This window comes from Wyeomyia smithii, chromosome 3, assembly GCF_029784165.1.
Source record: "Wyeomyia smithii strain HCP4-BCI-WySm-NY-G18 chromosome 3, ASM2978416v1, whole genome shotgun sequence".
NCBI lineage: Eukaryota > Metazoa > Arthropoda > Insecta > Diptera > Culicidae > Wyeomyia > Wyeomyia smithii.
In genome coordinates, this window is record NC_073696.1 from 146,059,769 (window position 1) to 146,074,967 (window position 15,199).

The following is a 15,199-nucleotide window of genomic DNA, read 5'->3' on the forward strand; positions in this document are numbered from 1 at the left end:
GCTTTTGACTCTGTCTCTGTTAAAGTTTTAACCGAGAAACTTCATTCGCAGGGACTTTCACCAAATTTGAATAACTTTTTGCTCAATTTGTTGTTAGAAAAGCATATGTATTTCTCACATGGTGATTCGACAACTTTCCGAATTAGTTACATGGGTCTTCCCCAGGGCTCATGTTTAAGCCCTCTCTTATATAGTTTTTACGTCAATGACATCGATAAATGTCTTGCAAATTCATGCACGCTACGGCAACTTGCAGACGATAGCGTTGTATCCATTACTGGAAGCGAGGCTAAAGATCTGCAAGGACCATTGCAAGATACCTTAGACAATTTGTCTGAATGGGCTCTTAAGCTGGGTATTGAATTCTCTCCGGAGAAAACTGAGCTGGTCGTTTTTTCTAGGAAGCATAACCCAGCTCAGCTGCAGCTCCTACTACCGGGTAAAACAATCACTCAGGTTTTAGTCGCTAAATATCTCGGGGTCTGGTTCGACTCTAAATGCACCTGGGCTTGCCATATTAGGTATCTGACACGAAAATGCCAACAGAGGATTAATTTTCTTCGTACGATTACCGGAACCTGGTGGGGAGCCCACCCAGGAGACCTTCTAAGGTTATACCAAACAACGATATTGTCTGTAATTGAGTACGGGTGTTTCTGCTTCCGCTCCGCAGCAAACACACATTTGATCAAACTGGAACGAATACAATATCGCTGTTTGCGTATTGCCTTAGGTTGCATGCAGTCGAACCATACGATGAGTCTTGAAGTGCTAGCGGGTATTCATCCGTTGAAACATCGTTTTTGGAATCTCTCTTACCGGTTGCTAATTCGATGCACAGTTATGAACCCATTAGTAATTGAAAATTTCGAGAGGTTGGTCGACCTTCAATCTCAATCCAGATTTATGACTTTATATTTTGATTATATGGCTCAAGATATTAATCCTTCTTCATACGATTCCTCCAATTTCGCACTCTTAGATACTTCTAATAATGCTATATTCTTCGACACCACCATGAAAGAAGATATTATCGGTATCCCGGATCAATTGCGACCGCAAGAGATCCCTAAGATTTTTTCCAATAAGTTCAAACTCGTTAGTTGTGATAAAATGTTTTACACTGACGGATCTAATCTAGATGAGTCCACTGGCTTCGGTGTTTTCCACGAAAATTTTACCGCCTCCTACAAACTCGATGCTCCTGCTTCCGTGTACGTCGCAGAACTTGCTGCCATTCAGTACTCTCTTGGGATCATCGAAACCCTGCCCATAGACCACTACTTCATCTTCACAGACAGTCTCAGTGCCATTGAGGCTCTGCGATCGATGAAGACTGTGAAGCACACCCCGTATTTCCTGGGGAAAATACGGCGGTTTTTAAGTGCTTTAACAGATAAAAATTACCGGGTTACCTTAGCGTGGGTCCCTTCTCATTGTTCCATTCCGGGCAATGAAAAGGCTGACGCTTTAGCTAAGGTAGGTGCTATTGATGGCGATATTTATGTAAGACCAATTGCTTATGATGAATTTTATACCATTTTGCGTCAGAGAACACTCAACAGTTGGCAATCATCATGGAACTCTTGTAGACAGTAATCACTGCGTTTGTGGCGATGGCTACCATTATATCGAGCATGTTGTTTGGTCGTGTACCGAATACTGTGGTGTTAGGTCTGAGCTTATAGATTCCCTTCGGGCCCGAGGAAAACAACCGAACGTACCCGTTAGAGACATTCTGGGAAGCGGTGATCTCCAGTACATGACACAGCTATACGGGTTTATAAAAAATGCTGGCATTAAAATTTGATTTCTTTTATCTATTCAAACTGAAAGAGAATGATACACCCGGCTTGAGACACTAAAACGAAGACTCGGCATCTCTATGTTTACGCAGACACCTCAGACCAAAACTGCTCAAATAGAACATCACTGGTTAGCCACGTACAAATGAATACATTCTGTAATATAAAATAGTTAAAAACAAAATTGTAACACCCCTCCTCTCACCTTGAATCCCCACTAGCTCGTAGTCGGCCGCGAGATATAAAAAATGTGCCTCCCTCTTTTCCCTGCTAATTTAGAATTAAAAAAAAATGTACTTGGCTCAGTTAAACATAAATTGTATCGTGCCGTGTCAAATAAACTGTTTAAAAACTAACATGTATCTTGCGCAGCATAACGGTGTGGTTTACCAACCAGTTGCTCAACAAGGAATCCAGCAAATTCCAATCCTACCATCAAACCAACAACATATGCCACGGCCAAATAATGAAAATATTCACCCTTTAGGGGTACAGTTGGGGCAGCATATACAATAAATGTGTCTGCCAACAACTACGTCCAGCTTATGGTTGATATGTCGGATGTGAAATTATCATTCATTGTAGATTGCGGATCCGATATATCAGTCGTCAAGTGCGGATTAGTAAACAAAACCCAAATTTACTATCCTAGCCAAAAATGCAGTATAATCGGTATTGGGCATGGAGATGTAAAGACAATGGGTACAACTCAAACAAATGTGAAATTAAATGACTTTAAAATACCTCATATGTTTCACATAGTAAAAAACGATTTCCCGATTCCTACCGATGGAATATTAGGAAGAGATTTCCTAGTAAAACACAAATGTAACATAGATTATGACTCTTGGCTTCTCAATCTGACTCAAAATTTTGAAACAATTTCAATTTCCATAGTGAACAGGCAAGTCAACTCAAGTATCATACCAGCTAGGTGTGAGATAAATAAACAACTCGACAACATGAATATTCAGGAAGACAGTGTAATTTTCTCTGAAGAAATAGTTTCTGACGCGTTATCAAGAATTCAAATAACGTCAGCTACTCTAAAAAATATGTACATAGTAACTAGATCTATGACAAAAAAAAATACTTCTACCACCACAGCCAGACACAGAAGCCTGATCAACTTCACGTGTATGAAGCAGTCAGCGGCTTAGAAGCTTTTGATTTGCCAAAATTAACATTTCATTTCAACGATAATACATCATGCATAGACATGATTATATATGATAAGAGATTTAGAAAGAGGCTAACTCCAACGGTTACCCTCGCAGTAAATTCTAACCTAATAAACGATTTACAATTTACATTACAACATATAGACGGCAGGCCTGCCCTAACAAAAGCGAAAACAAACGAACAGTTAAATGCGCAGAGTAATGTCGAAATTAACTCAAAAGTGAAAAAGCTAGCAATTCAATCGAACGATCTAATTTTCTCATACATCGACATGAATACATTTAAACAGATAGACAACGCTATTCTTCGGAATACTGCCATAATAATTTATAAGAAACCTGTTCAAGTTTCTACAGAGACTGAGATAAGCAGCATATTAAAACAATACCATGACTCTGCAACTGGAGGTCATATCGGTATAAATAGATTATATAAGAAACTCAAGTCCCTTTACACCTGGCCAAAAATGAAGCAAACAATTTCAGATTACGTCGGAAATTGCAAGCTTTGCAAAATAAACAAACATGCAATACCTGTAAAAACACCCTTTGTAGTTACTACTACACCTAACACAGCCTTTGATGTCGTGTCCATTGACACTATCGGTCCGTTCGCACTCACTGAAAATGGAAACCGCTATGCAGTTACACTGCAATGTGATCTCTCCAAGTATGTTATTGCAATTCCCGTACCGGACAAATCAGCTGTTTTCATAGCTAAAGCAGTCGTGGAAAAATGTATACTTGTATTCGGACCAATGAAATGTATTAAAACGGATCAAGGTACCGAATACAAGGGAGTGTTTGATGAAGTATGCAAACTACTCCAAGTAAACCAAACTAGAACGAAACCATAAATGTTTAAATGAGTTTTTGCGAATATTTGTGAACGAGCAAAAAAACAATTGGGATGAGTGGTTACCATTCTATTGTTTTTGCTACAATACAACCCCAAACATACAACATGATTTCACACCATTTGAATTAATATTTGGAAAAAAATGTAATACTTTTGAATTTTGCAACAATAACATAGATCCTTTGTACAATCTTGAGTCATACCAAAAAGAACTGAAATTTAGATTACAAGTAATTCACAACAACGTCACGCAAACACTAAACAGAGAAAAAATCAGCAGAACAAAAATGGCTAAAAATGGTGCGCTAGCCGTCCCGTAAGTCACGGTTTTTCAACTCGTAAGTATCGAGAAGGTCTTCCGGTGAATTTCTCCAAATTATGCGCTGCAGAGGAGTGTCACGCTCGTCAACTAAAATTTGTTGATACATCTGTTTAATGTCTGCAATTAGCATAACGGGATGGATTCTAGAGCTCATAATGATGGAACGAAGATCATCTTGTACGATTGGCCCCACTAACAATGCATCGTTCAGTGATGGGCCTTTGAGTGTTTTGCACGAAGCATCGAATACTACCCGTACTTTAGTTGTGGTGCTCTCTTCCTTTATAACCGCATGATGAGGTAGATGGTAAATCGAGTGACTTGAATCGTCGTGTGTAACACGTTGCATATGGTCAAAATCTTCATATTCGCGCATGAAATCACTATACTGTTTGCAGAGCGTTGGGTTTCGCTGGAGTCGGTTTTCAAGTAAATGGAATTGGCTGATAGCAGTTTTGCGATTATCACCAAGAGTTTCCAGTACGGTTTTTTTCAGAGGCAGACGAACCTTATATCACCCTTCTGTGGTACGAGTTACTGTCCGTCGAAAATGCTCCTCGCATGCAGCTTCTTCAAGAGAATAACACAGTTCCGTGCTATCTTCCTCAATCTCAAGAGTGTGCGTAATGACGAGCATCATAGTTTGTTTATAACGTGCTGTGATATTTTCGAATTTTTACGTGTGAAATTGTGTGTGCACATAGAATATCTTCATCAGGATAAGTAGAAGTGCAGTAATGTCTGCTGCTTATTTTGAATAAATTTTGAAATTTTATTTGCTTTCCGCCACGGCTGGCTGCCGTCGGCATTGTTTTTTTCTTTTTCAATTGTCTCTGCCGGTAGTGTTGTGTCGCCGTACAGCATCCACTGTGTAGGTAAAATGGAATGTGCAAAGTGTAGTCAAACGGTTGTGATCAACGATGTCGCTTACTGTTGTAACTGCAAACAGAGATTTCACTCTCGCTGTGTAGGCATCGGTAATGCGGCTATTAAGTTGATCAATGCGAATGACAATCTTCTGTTCAAGTGTGATAATTGTCTATCGGTTCAGTGTTGTGATGAGCAGAATGTATCGGTTTTGGATGTCAAAGTAAAAAGAGACGAGATTAACAAAACTTCTGCCTCTTTTACAGATTTGCAAAACAACATTGCTGCTCAGATAGACAACGCGTTCAAGATCGGGATGGAAGAAATGAGATTAAATGTAAATGGTACTCTAAAGGAAAGAGTTGCCGATTTTGAAAAATTAATGCATGAAAAAATGAATAATATGACTCTGTCATGTTTTGAAAATAAACGTGATAGGGATTTAGTTGCGATGAATAGTGTGATATCTGAACCGGCTGATCTCAGCCGTAATTCAGCTAAAAAGGTTAAAAAACGAAAGTTAAATGAAGATGAAAAACAAAGTTTTAGCGATGAACCGATGACTTATGCAAACGTTTTGAGCGGTAGTAAGAAACGTAAGGCTTGTCCGGTCATCGTGATTAAACCGAAAGAGTCCACCCAAAGTAGCAAAGCTACGCGGGAGTTTTTAAAATCAAAATTAAATCCTAAAACACACAAGATTAGTAACTTTAAAACCGGGAAAGGCGGCTCTGTTATTGTTGAGTGTGCAACAAAAGAAAATGTGGAGGTTGTTAAAAATGGTATTGAAGGTAATCTGGGTGAAAGCTATACAGCTGTTGTTCCCACACCTCCGGTGCCAAGATTAAAAGTGTTGGGCATGAGCGATCAATATTCCTCAGATGTCTTCATTGACTTTTTGAAAAGTCAAAATGAAGACATTGCAATTGGAGATGTCAAAGTCTTGCGTACGTATGAAAATCCACGTTTCACGAATAACAAGTACAACGTTGTGATAGAAGTCGATAAAAAGACTTATGACTGTTTATTATCCGCGAAAAAAGTAAATGTTGGGTGGGATCAGTGCCCTATAGTTCCAGCGATAAATGTCCTTAGATGCTTCAAATGTGGAGAGTTCGGCCACAAGAGTACAGATTGCAAAAACCATGAAACGTGCTCTCTGTGTAGTGAGCATAATAGAACTTCGGAATGCACATCCACTGTATTGAAATGCGTTAATTGTTCTAAATACAATAAAGATCGTAAAATGAATCTGGACGTTAACCATGCGGCATCTAGTTCAGAGTGCCTAGTTTATAAAAAATTGTATGATCAAAAAAAAGGCAGCCTGCATTTCAATAAATAGCAATCAGGTTCCAGGAATGTGTGTAGCTTAGATGTTATATGTTTGAATATTGCTGGTCTCTCTATAAACTACGTAGCTTTACGCCAGATTGTAGAGTTGAATCGTCCATTCTTAGTTTTTTTTGTCAGAAACACACATAGTAGATATCGATGCATTTGATCAATATTCTATTCCGGGATACAATATTGCTGCCTGTTTGTCACATTCTAGACATACTGGAGGGGTTGCTATTTATGTCAAAGAATCAGTACAATATAATGTTTGTTTCAATGAAGCAATTGAAGGAAATTGGTTTTTGGGCATAACAGTGGACCGAGGCATGAAGGTTAGTAACTATGGTGTAGTTTATCATTCCTCTAGTTCTAGTGATCAGCGATTTTTGCAAATACTAGAAAACTGGTTTGAGTTATTTGTGGATAGCCGCAAATTTAACGTGATTGCTGGTGACTTTAACATAAACTGGCGTGATAGCTTTAATTCGAGCCATTTGAAGAGATTAATAGAGTTTTGCAATTTAAAACAAGTTGTTACTGAATATACGCGTATTTCTAGACACAGTAAAACTTTAATTGATCATGTTTATACAAACTTTGATTCTGTTCGCGCTGCAGTAAATTCTGAATTGAAAATAACCGATCATGAGACTCTTGTTATTACTGTAAATCAGAGTATAAACAGTGATGATAATTTAGTTGAACTAAAGTGTTGGAAAAATTACTCGAAACGAAAGGTTTCGGATCTTGTCGCGAGAAACGTGGATTTCCCATTATCGGGGTGCCTTGATCATAAAAACGATGTTCTCAATAACGTCTTAAAAACGTGTACTAATCAGTTAGTGGAACAAAAGTTTGTTGGTGTGAAGAACTCCAACAAGTGGTACACTTTGGATCTTTTACGTCTTAAACGTAAGAGAGATGGATGGTATAATAAGTTTTGTAGAACAAATAGTAATGATCACTGGCGTAACTATACGATGGCGCGTAATATATATTCTCAAACTCTGATCAAAACACGGAGCGAATATATACAGAGGAAAATTGAACATCATAAAAATAACAGCAAAGAGTTATGGAAAATATTAAAGTCATTGTTGAAACCTGGCGTTTGCAAATCGCGGTCCATAACCTTTAATGGCACAGAAGAACGATCAGAACAAGCAATCGCTTCTAAGTTCAATACTTATTTTATCGATAGTGTTTCAGATATCAATCGATCTATTGAATTGGTGGATGAACCTGATGAAATGAAACAGCCAATTAATGTTAACTGTACTTTGACCGGTTTTCACCCTATTTCATACATATAACTGAAAAACATTTGTTTTTCAATGCAAAAAACGGCTGGAATCGATAACGTTAATGCAAAAGTGATTCAAGATTGCTTTCATGTCATCGGACACGACCTCCTTGGCCTAATCAATGAATCGTTACAAACTGGGCACGTGCCACGAGTTTGGAAGGAATCTATGGTGGTTCCTATTCAAAAGGTTGCTGGTACGAGTAAAGCCGAAGAGTTTCGTCCCATCAACATGTTGCACACATTAGAAAAAATTTTAGAACTTGTTATCAAAGGCCAACTTTTAAATTATCTTAATATGAACAGTTTGTAAATACCAGAACAATCAGGCTATCGAGAAGGTCATTCTTGTGAAACTGCGTTGAATTTGGTGTTAGCAAAATGGAAAGAAAATATTGAGCGTAAAGAAACTATTGTTGCAGTGTTCTTGGATTTAAAACGCGCTTTCAAAACAATTTCTAGGCCCTTATTGTTACGAACAATAAAGCGCTTTGGTATTACAGGTACTGCATACAAGTGGTTTGAGAGCTACTTGTGTGACAGAGCTCAACGGACTATTTTCAATGAATTTACATCTTTTCCCATGGGAAACATTCTTGGAGTACCTCAAGGAAGTGTATTAGGGCCCATTTTATTCATAATGTACATTAATGACATGAGACAAGTTTTGAGTTTCTGTGATATTAACCTTTTTGCTGATGATACTGTACTGTTCATTGCAGCTAAAGATCTCGATTTTGCTATTATTCGCTAGAATGAGGACTTGTGTTCGCTGAGTAGATGGTTGAAATTCAAACAACTAAAACTGAATATTAGTAAAACTAAATTCCTGGTTATTTCACGCAACCGTGTTACTGAAAATGTCTCTGTGGAAATTGACAGCGAGACACTTGAACGCGTACGTGAGATGAAATATCTTGGCGTGACTATTGATGACAAACTTAAGTTCAATATTCATATTGACAATGTCATCAAGAAAATTGCCAAAAAATATGGAATTCTCTGCCGTTTGAATAAAGAGTTGAGTACTTTTAGCAAGATTCATCTCTATAAATCAATCATCTCTCCCCACTTGGACTTTTGTTCTTCCATTTTATTTTTGGCAAATGAAACTCAAATTTCGAGGTTACAGCGTTTGCAGAATAAAGTTATGCGGTTAATTTTGAGATGTAGTAGATTCACTTCCTCGGCCTTGATGTTGGATGCCTTGCAATGGTTATCTGTGAAGCAGCGAATTGTGTTCATGACGATGGTGTTCATTTTTAAAATAGTTAACGGATTGCTGCCTCGATATTTGTGTGATCGAATTGTGAGAGGAAGTGATATTCATAGATACAATACTAGAAACGCGACAGAAATTCGAACACCAAATTTTATTTTTGGAGCTTCGCAGAATTCATTATTTTTTAAAGGAATTAAAGTGTTCAATTCGATGCCTACACAGGTCAAACGTGCAGCAACGCTACTTGAGTTCAAGAGACAATGTATTTCACACGTCAAAGCTGCTTTTTAGGCAGCTAAACAGAAATGTTTTACAATTCACGCACTAAATTGACGAAGTTTTCATAACGAATGATTTTATGTGGACTTTTACTGTAATAGCCTTTTAGTATTTATTTAAGCATGGTAAAAACTATTATGTTCGTCCCGATGATAATGATGGATTTTGTATTTAATGTAGTAGTAAAAAAAAAATAAATGAGAAGTCTACAAAGGTTTGAGAATCGCGCGCGTTACACAGATATAATTGACTACCTTTCTTAAATTAATATATGACATGAAAAATAAAGGTTTTTTTTTTACATACATACAGATGTATTATGCTGATGTATGTTATGAAAATTGAGTTTTTGTGACACAATAAACTTTTAAGTAGTTCTGGACATACGTCGGATTACTCGGGAAAATTATGACACTTTTGATTGTCTTTGGACGTTGAAATTCCTAGCTGTTCTAGGACTTTTTCGGGTTGGAAATTTTCTAGACTTCCCTAGGTGGGGACATCCTCATGAGTCTCATGTTAAGTTCACGGTTTACCTGTGCTTTGCTTGCTGAATTCCAGTCCGTTTTTTTTTTTTTGCTTTCTGGTTTAATTGAAGTAATAACTAATTATCTAATAGATAAATCGTCTACCTCAAATCTTTGTAGGGGTAAGAGGCGGGACCATCATCATCATCATCATCATCATCATCATCAATCTTCCCAAATCTTTCCATTAACTAATGCACATCGGCGACAGAGGCGACATTTGCGATTATTGGAGATTGGGAGGAGCAATGAAGATTTTTTCCTGTGACTACCCAACCGAAAACGGAATTTACTATTGTTGGTAGGTCGTCGCCGAGGGCAATTCTACCAGGCACTCTAAAAAGTTCAAAGAGTATTTCAGCACCGAGAATCAGATCGATCAGATTTGATTTGAAGAATGCGGGATCCGCAAGCTGCACATCAGTTGGGATTTTACATGCTGACATGTTAACAGAAGTTGCTGGAAGATCGACAGTAACCTTTGGAAGTACGAGAAATTCGACAGTAGCAGAATAATCGGTAATACGAGAGCAGACCAGTGACGAAAATTTTCCTTTAGTCTGAGTTGCAGATTGGCCAATACCCGCAATCGGGATGGTAATTTTCTTACGCTGAACCTTGATCAGTTGCGAAAAGGATTCAGTTGCGAAACAGCATTCACTTCCGGAATCCAAAAGTGCACGTGCAGCGTGCCGCGTTCCATTATCGGCGATCACAATCACCACGGCAGTGGCAAGCAAAACACTCGTTCGCCTTCGTGTGGCCGAAGCATGAGTAGTCGGTTGCGGCTGGATGGCAGAAACCGATATTGGTGGCAGCTCACCTTGCTGACTTGAAGACGACGAAATATGAGCAGACACATTCGACAACTTAGTTGGCAAGGCTAAGGCTTGATTTTGGCATAATTGCGTGTGGTGTCTGCCTTGACATCTTTTACATGAACTAAATGAGGAACAATCCTTTCCGACATGACCCGTGTGCAGACAGTTTCGACAAAGTTGTAGCCGACGCACTTCCTTTTCCTTCTCTTGAATATCCATTTTTGCAAATTTAGCGCACATGTATAAGGGATGTTGTTCCGAACAAACGCTACACTTTCAAGACTGGAATTGAGTAGCCCCATGGCTCGCAAATGGACGGGAAGCTGGTTGTCTCTTGAGAAAAGTATTTGAAGAAGCCTCGGTTGTATTTCCGCTGATGGTTTGCAGGACTGTAACCCTTCTTTGAATGAACGTTGTGAGATCGGGAAACGAAACCGTGTCACGAGTGGAAGAGTGCTCTTCCCAATCCCGTCTAGTCGTTGGGTCAAGCCGTGTGCTAAGCATGCATATCAGCAAAACGTCCCAAAATTCTGTTTTTTCACCTAGTTGTTGAAGCATCTTAACGTTCGCCTCGAACTTCTCAACTAACGAGTGGAGCTCAGTCGCCGATTCACGCTCAAGCGGAAAAAATTCGACAAGTGCATCGACATATGATTGTTTCAATCTGGATGTGTTCTAAAAGTGCTCAACTAACAGATTCCATGCGACCGGATAGTTGTTTGCACTGAGCGAAAAGGTTTGGATCAGCTTCAAGGCATCACCGGCAAGAGACGAGCGAAGATAATAAAACTTTTGAATGTTGGACAAATCGTGTGACGAATGAACCAGCGAGATGTATAAATCGTGAAAGTTTAGCCAGCTATCGAGCCTGCCGCTAAATATAGGTAGCTTTACATCTGGTAGGCGTAAGTGCGAATTCGATGGAGGGTATTGAGCGGTTGAAATATTTGAAGGCGTTACGCTCGGTGTAGATGGCGATTTATTCACGGCAAGCAGAAAGCCTCTAACTTTATAATAATGGGATTCTATATCGGCACGTTGTTTGAGTTGATCGTCGAGGTTAGCTTCATACAGCGATTCTAATTCGCATTAGATTTTGCTGAAATCTGTCCACAATGAAATCAGATTTTCAAGGCGCACCGGCACATCTGCAGCATCCCTGGTTTCATCGTAGTTGTCCACGAAGGTTTTAAAAAGGTTGAATGATGTGAGTATGCTGCGTTGGCGCAGCTTTAGAGTTTATTTCCGCCGTTCCGTCGACATTGTTAAATCCGGAACTGCAAACAAAAGACCGCGTAGCTCAAACGAGACAGGATAAGGAGGTTGGAAAGCTAATTACCTTCTTCAGGCAGTTTAATGCCTTGGAAAATGAATCCCAGCAAAATGGCAAAGTCCAACGGCTAACAAATCGGCAGCTATCCGGCTGGCAGGATTCCGATGATGGCGGATGAACTAAGTTCGATAACTCAGGAGCTTTCGGATAATAAAAAAACTGACTGCTTACTTATTAACTTAATTTTTATAACTTAATTTTACAAATTCCTTATTCACTATAAAATTGATGACTGTCGTTCTTCACTGCGATAGTGCGAGCAACCACAAAGAGAGAGCGATGACGTTTCGAAGGGCCTTTTATATCTCCAATTGATCGATAATGATTTATCGATCTCCTCGATCGTTTCCAGTTCAGTGGACAGGTTGTTCGAAGATCAAGTGGTCTAATTTGTCGTATTCGAAAACCGGTTGGAGAATACACTCTTATCGCGGGTATGCGATCAAGCGTTGAGCGTCGCGATGCGATAGCGGGTAAATTTTGTTCGTTATTCACCTTTCTCCGACCGGGTTGGTTGTTGGTTGAGGCTCTTTTGCGGATCTCTATAAATGCAAATATGTCTCAAACGCCATTTTTTGTACAGAAGCATGAAATGACAATCTTCCAAGAATATTATCCATTTAGAGATAAAAGGCTTGAAAATCATAGTCAAATAATAAACAGGCGATGAAAAAGTGACCTAAGCGCCATAACAACTAGTTTTTACTAGCATTTTTATTTAATTCCCTTTTAATTATGTTTATGTATAGTTTACTGTTGCAAAAAATTTAGACATCATCAATCTAGGCATTTTTAATGTGTTTTACATATCAATTACGTGTTATACATAAAAATAAGGGACAGATGTACGATAAATTGCTCACTCTTGGTTCCAGAGGTATCATTCGAAAACGCGAATTCCGGTTGAAAGAACAAACTTGAGCAATCGCAATCGCTTCCAAAGTTTGAAGGATATTCCAAATAAGTGGAAAAAGTGAAATTCATAGAGGTACTTTTGGGTACTTTTTTTGACGATCGATTTTAAATCGAAAGTATCTTTTTTCTCTTAGCATAAAGAAACACCACCAAGAAGCCTTTAACTTCCTCATGCGCTACGTTATGACTCAATAGTTACATTTGAAATGTAGTAGTTACATACCTCTACAGTTGCCATTTTGGTTCCAACTTGAAAAGATATAGAGTTTATTGAAAAATTAATTTGGAAACTAAGATATTTTTTAAAAAATAACGTGTCACTTGAATAGTTGAAACCACTTCACAGTAGATGCGTTTCATAATCGGTGAACTTATGAGGTTAATAATATCATTACAGTGTGTCTCAAACATGTATAAAACATATCAGTATATAGAATTGCTTCAATCGACTTTTTTATTTTTGTCTACGGAACGTTGCACTGTGCGTCGGGTGCGTGCGTTTGGCCGCATTTGATGCAGCGGTAGAACATATGGCAGTTTTTAGTCCCGTAGTTTTCAAACAGCAGGCTATTGGAACATTAGGTCATATCTCGATGCACTGGTTTGTAGCGCTCCCAGGCTACAATGATGTGAAAAAGGGCACGAATGGACTGCAAATCCGCCAAACATGTTGAATTTTTCTCCAGGTTTACAAGGTACAATTGGTCACGGTACTTCCGAGTCTTGTTTTGGCATGACATCTTATGGATCTGGATTGGCTTCAGTCCATTTGCCTTCGGTTCCTCTAACAGAGTGTCAATTTCCATGTCTGGCAAACCGCGAAGAACAACCTTGAGCGGGTTTTCTGCTTCAATGTCATGGGAGAAAGTGGAATATTTACGCTGCTGCAGTATTACTTGTACCGCCTTGTAGTGATTCAACGCAGGAACCATCAGTTTGTATCCGTCAGAGCACATACGGATAGTGCATTTCAGTCCTTTATCGATGTAAAAGTCGATTGCTTCGTGAAGACCTTCCGAAAATCCTTTCACATAGAAGAGTGGAATTTTCTCTTTTTTCACTATTTCGTGGTCCATGGCGTTTTCCAAGACAGCAAATCTGACTTTGGCCAAAAGCTTTTTAGCCACCAAATCAGGGCCATTTCCAGGCCGAGGCCGTTTACCCGTACTAGAAACGGTTTTCAATTTGCCCATGTCAGGAATCACCGTAGCGTCGGTTTCCAACGCGAAAAATATAAATTTACGAATGAACGTACAAAGCGAATGGAGCGAAAATAAAACAACTGTACTGCTCAACACGCTAGCAAAGAATGATGATGACTGGTATGAGCTGACGCAGGTTCTTATATAGTCCAAAGCAAAACGCCATCAGGGCCGGCGGTTCATGTAGTATGGGTAGTAGTACCGACTTGGAAAATATCCATGTGGGTAATTACCCACACGGAACTATCTGACAAAACCCACATAAAACGATATCGTTGAGCGAGAGATTATAAATCTACAGATTTATGTACAGTTGTTAAGTTTCTCAGGGTAAAGGATTATTTATTTAGTTGTATCAGTTACGATACAGATTATTATTTACGATAGAGTTCTAAATTTTATTTACGATACAGTTCTAAAATTTTGTTTTCTAGTGAAATTTTTCATGCCAAATTTGAGCTCGGGAAGTAGAGCTTCAAAGCGGTCAAAGTTACAGTTCTTTGATCGATGAAAGAAATGTTCGAGCTGGGAGTGTCTCTTGTGAGTTCTGGTAAAGCTCGAATCTTCCAGCCCAAAAGTTTTCATGTCCCTGAAAGTTAATTTTCTCTAAACAATTTTTTATGAAATAACATCAGATCTCGGCATTTCATGCATTTCTAAGAGATTTGCTATCAAAAAAATAATTCGATTTCGAAAACTTCAAGAACTACTCTTGTGCATTTTTGGGCTGGTAAAAAATGTAAGACTTTCACAACTGTAAGTGAAACCTTATCAGAAGTTCGATTAAGCTCAAATTTTGTATGCAGACTTTTTTCGAGAAGACAAAATTGTTTTGCCCTAAAGTTAATTAAAAAAAGGCTCAAAAAATGCCGATTTTGCATGGGCCTACCTTTACACGCACTGACGAATCTACCCATGCAGCATCAATCGTAGTAACCCATGAGAAAAAATTGACTCGAATTCCAACCGTAATTGCGAAATAGTGAAGCTACTCTGCTCAGAAGTATGCGAGATCAAAGAACGTTAAACGCATGTTTTCGTCCACCATGGCGAATGTTCCGGTAAATTACAGGTAAATTCGTTGAAAACAATTATCTGTCTTGGTTTTTTGCTATCACCATCCCATTTTTTTTTAATGCAAACATTACTACTGAACAAAATTTGAAAATCAAATTTCTCTTAAACATTCCATTGGCATCCATTGTTGATGCACTGCCAAATTTTC

At 38.7% G+C, this 15,199-nt stretch overlaps 1 protein-coding gene across 1 annotated transcript; it reads right to left on the bottom strand.

Moving 5' to 3' along the window:
• Window positions 1–13,350: 13,350 nt before the first annotated feature.
• On the bottom strand, window positions 13,351–13,965 carry LOC129728655 (uncharacterized). Its single transcript, XM_055687108.1, has one exon. It carries the CDS (start codon window positions 13,963–13,965, stop codon window positions 13,351–13,353), a length of 615 nt encoding a protein of 204 aa, XP_055543083.1.
• Between the last annotated feature and the right edge of the window lie 1,234 nt (window positions 13,966–15,199).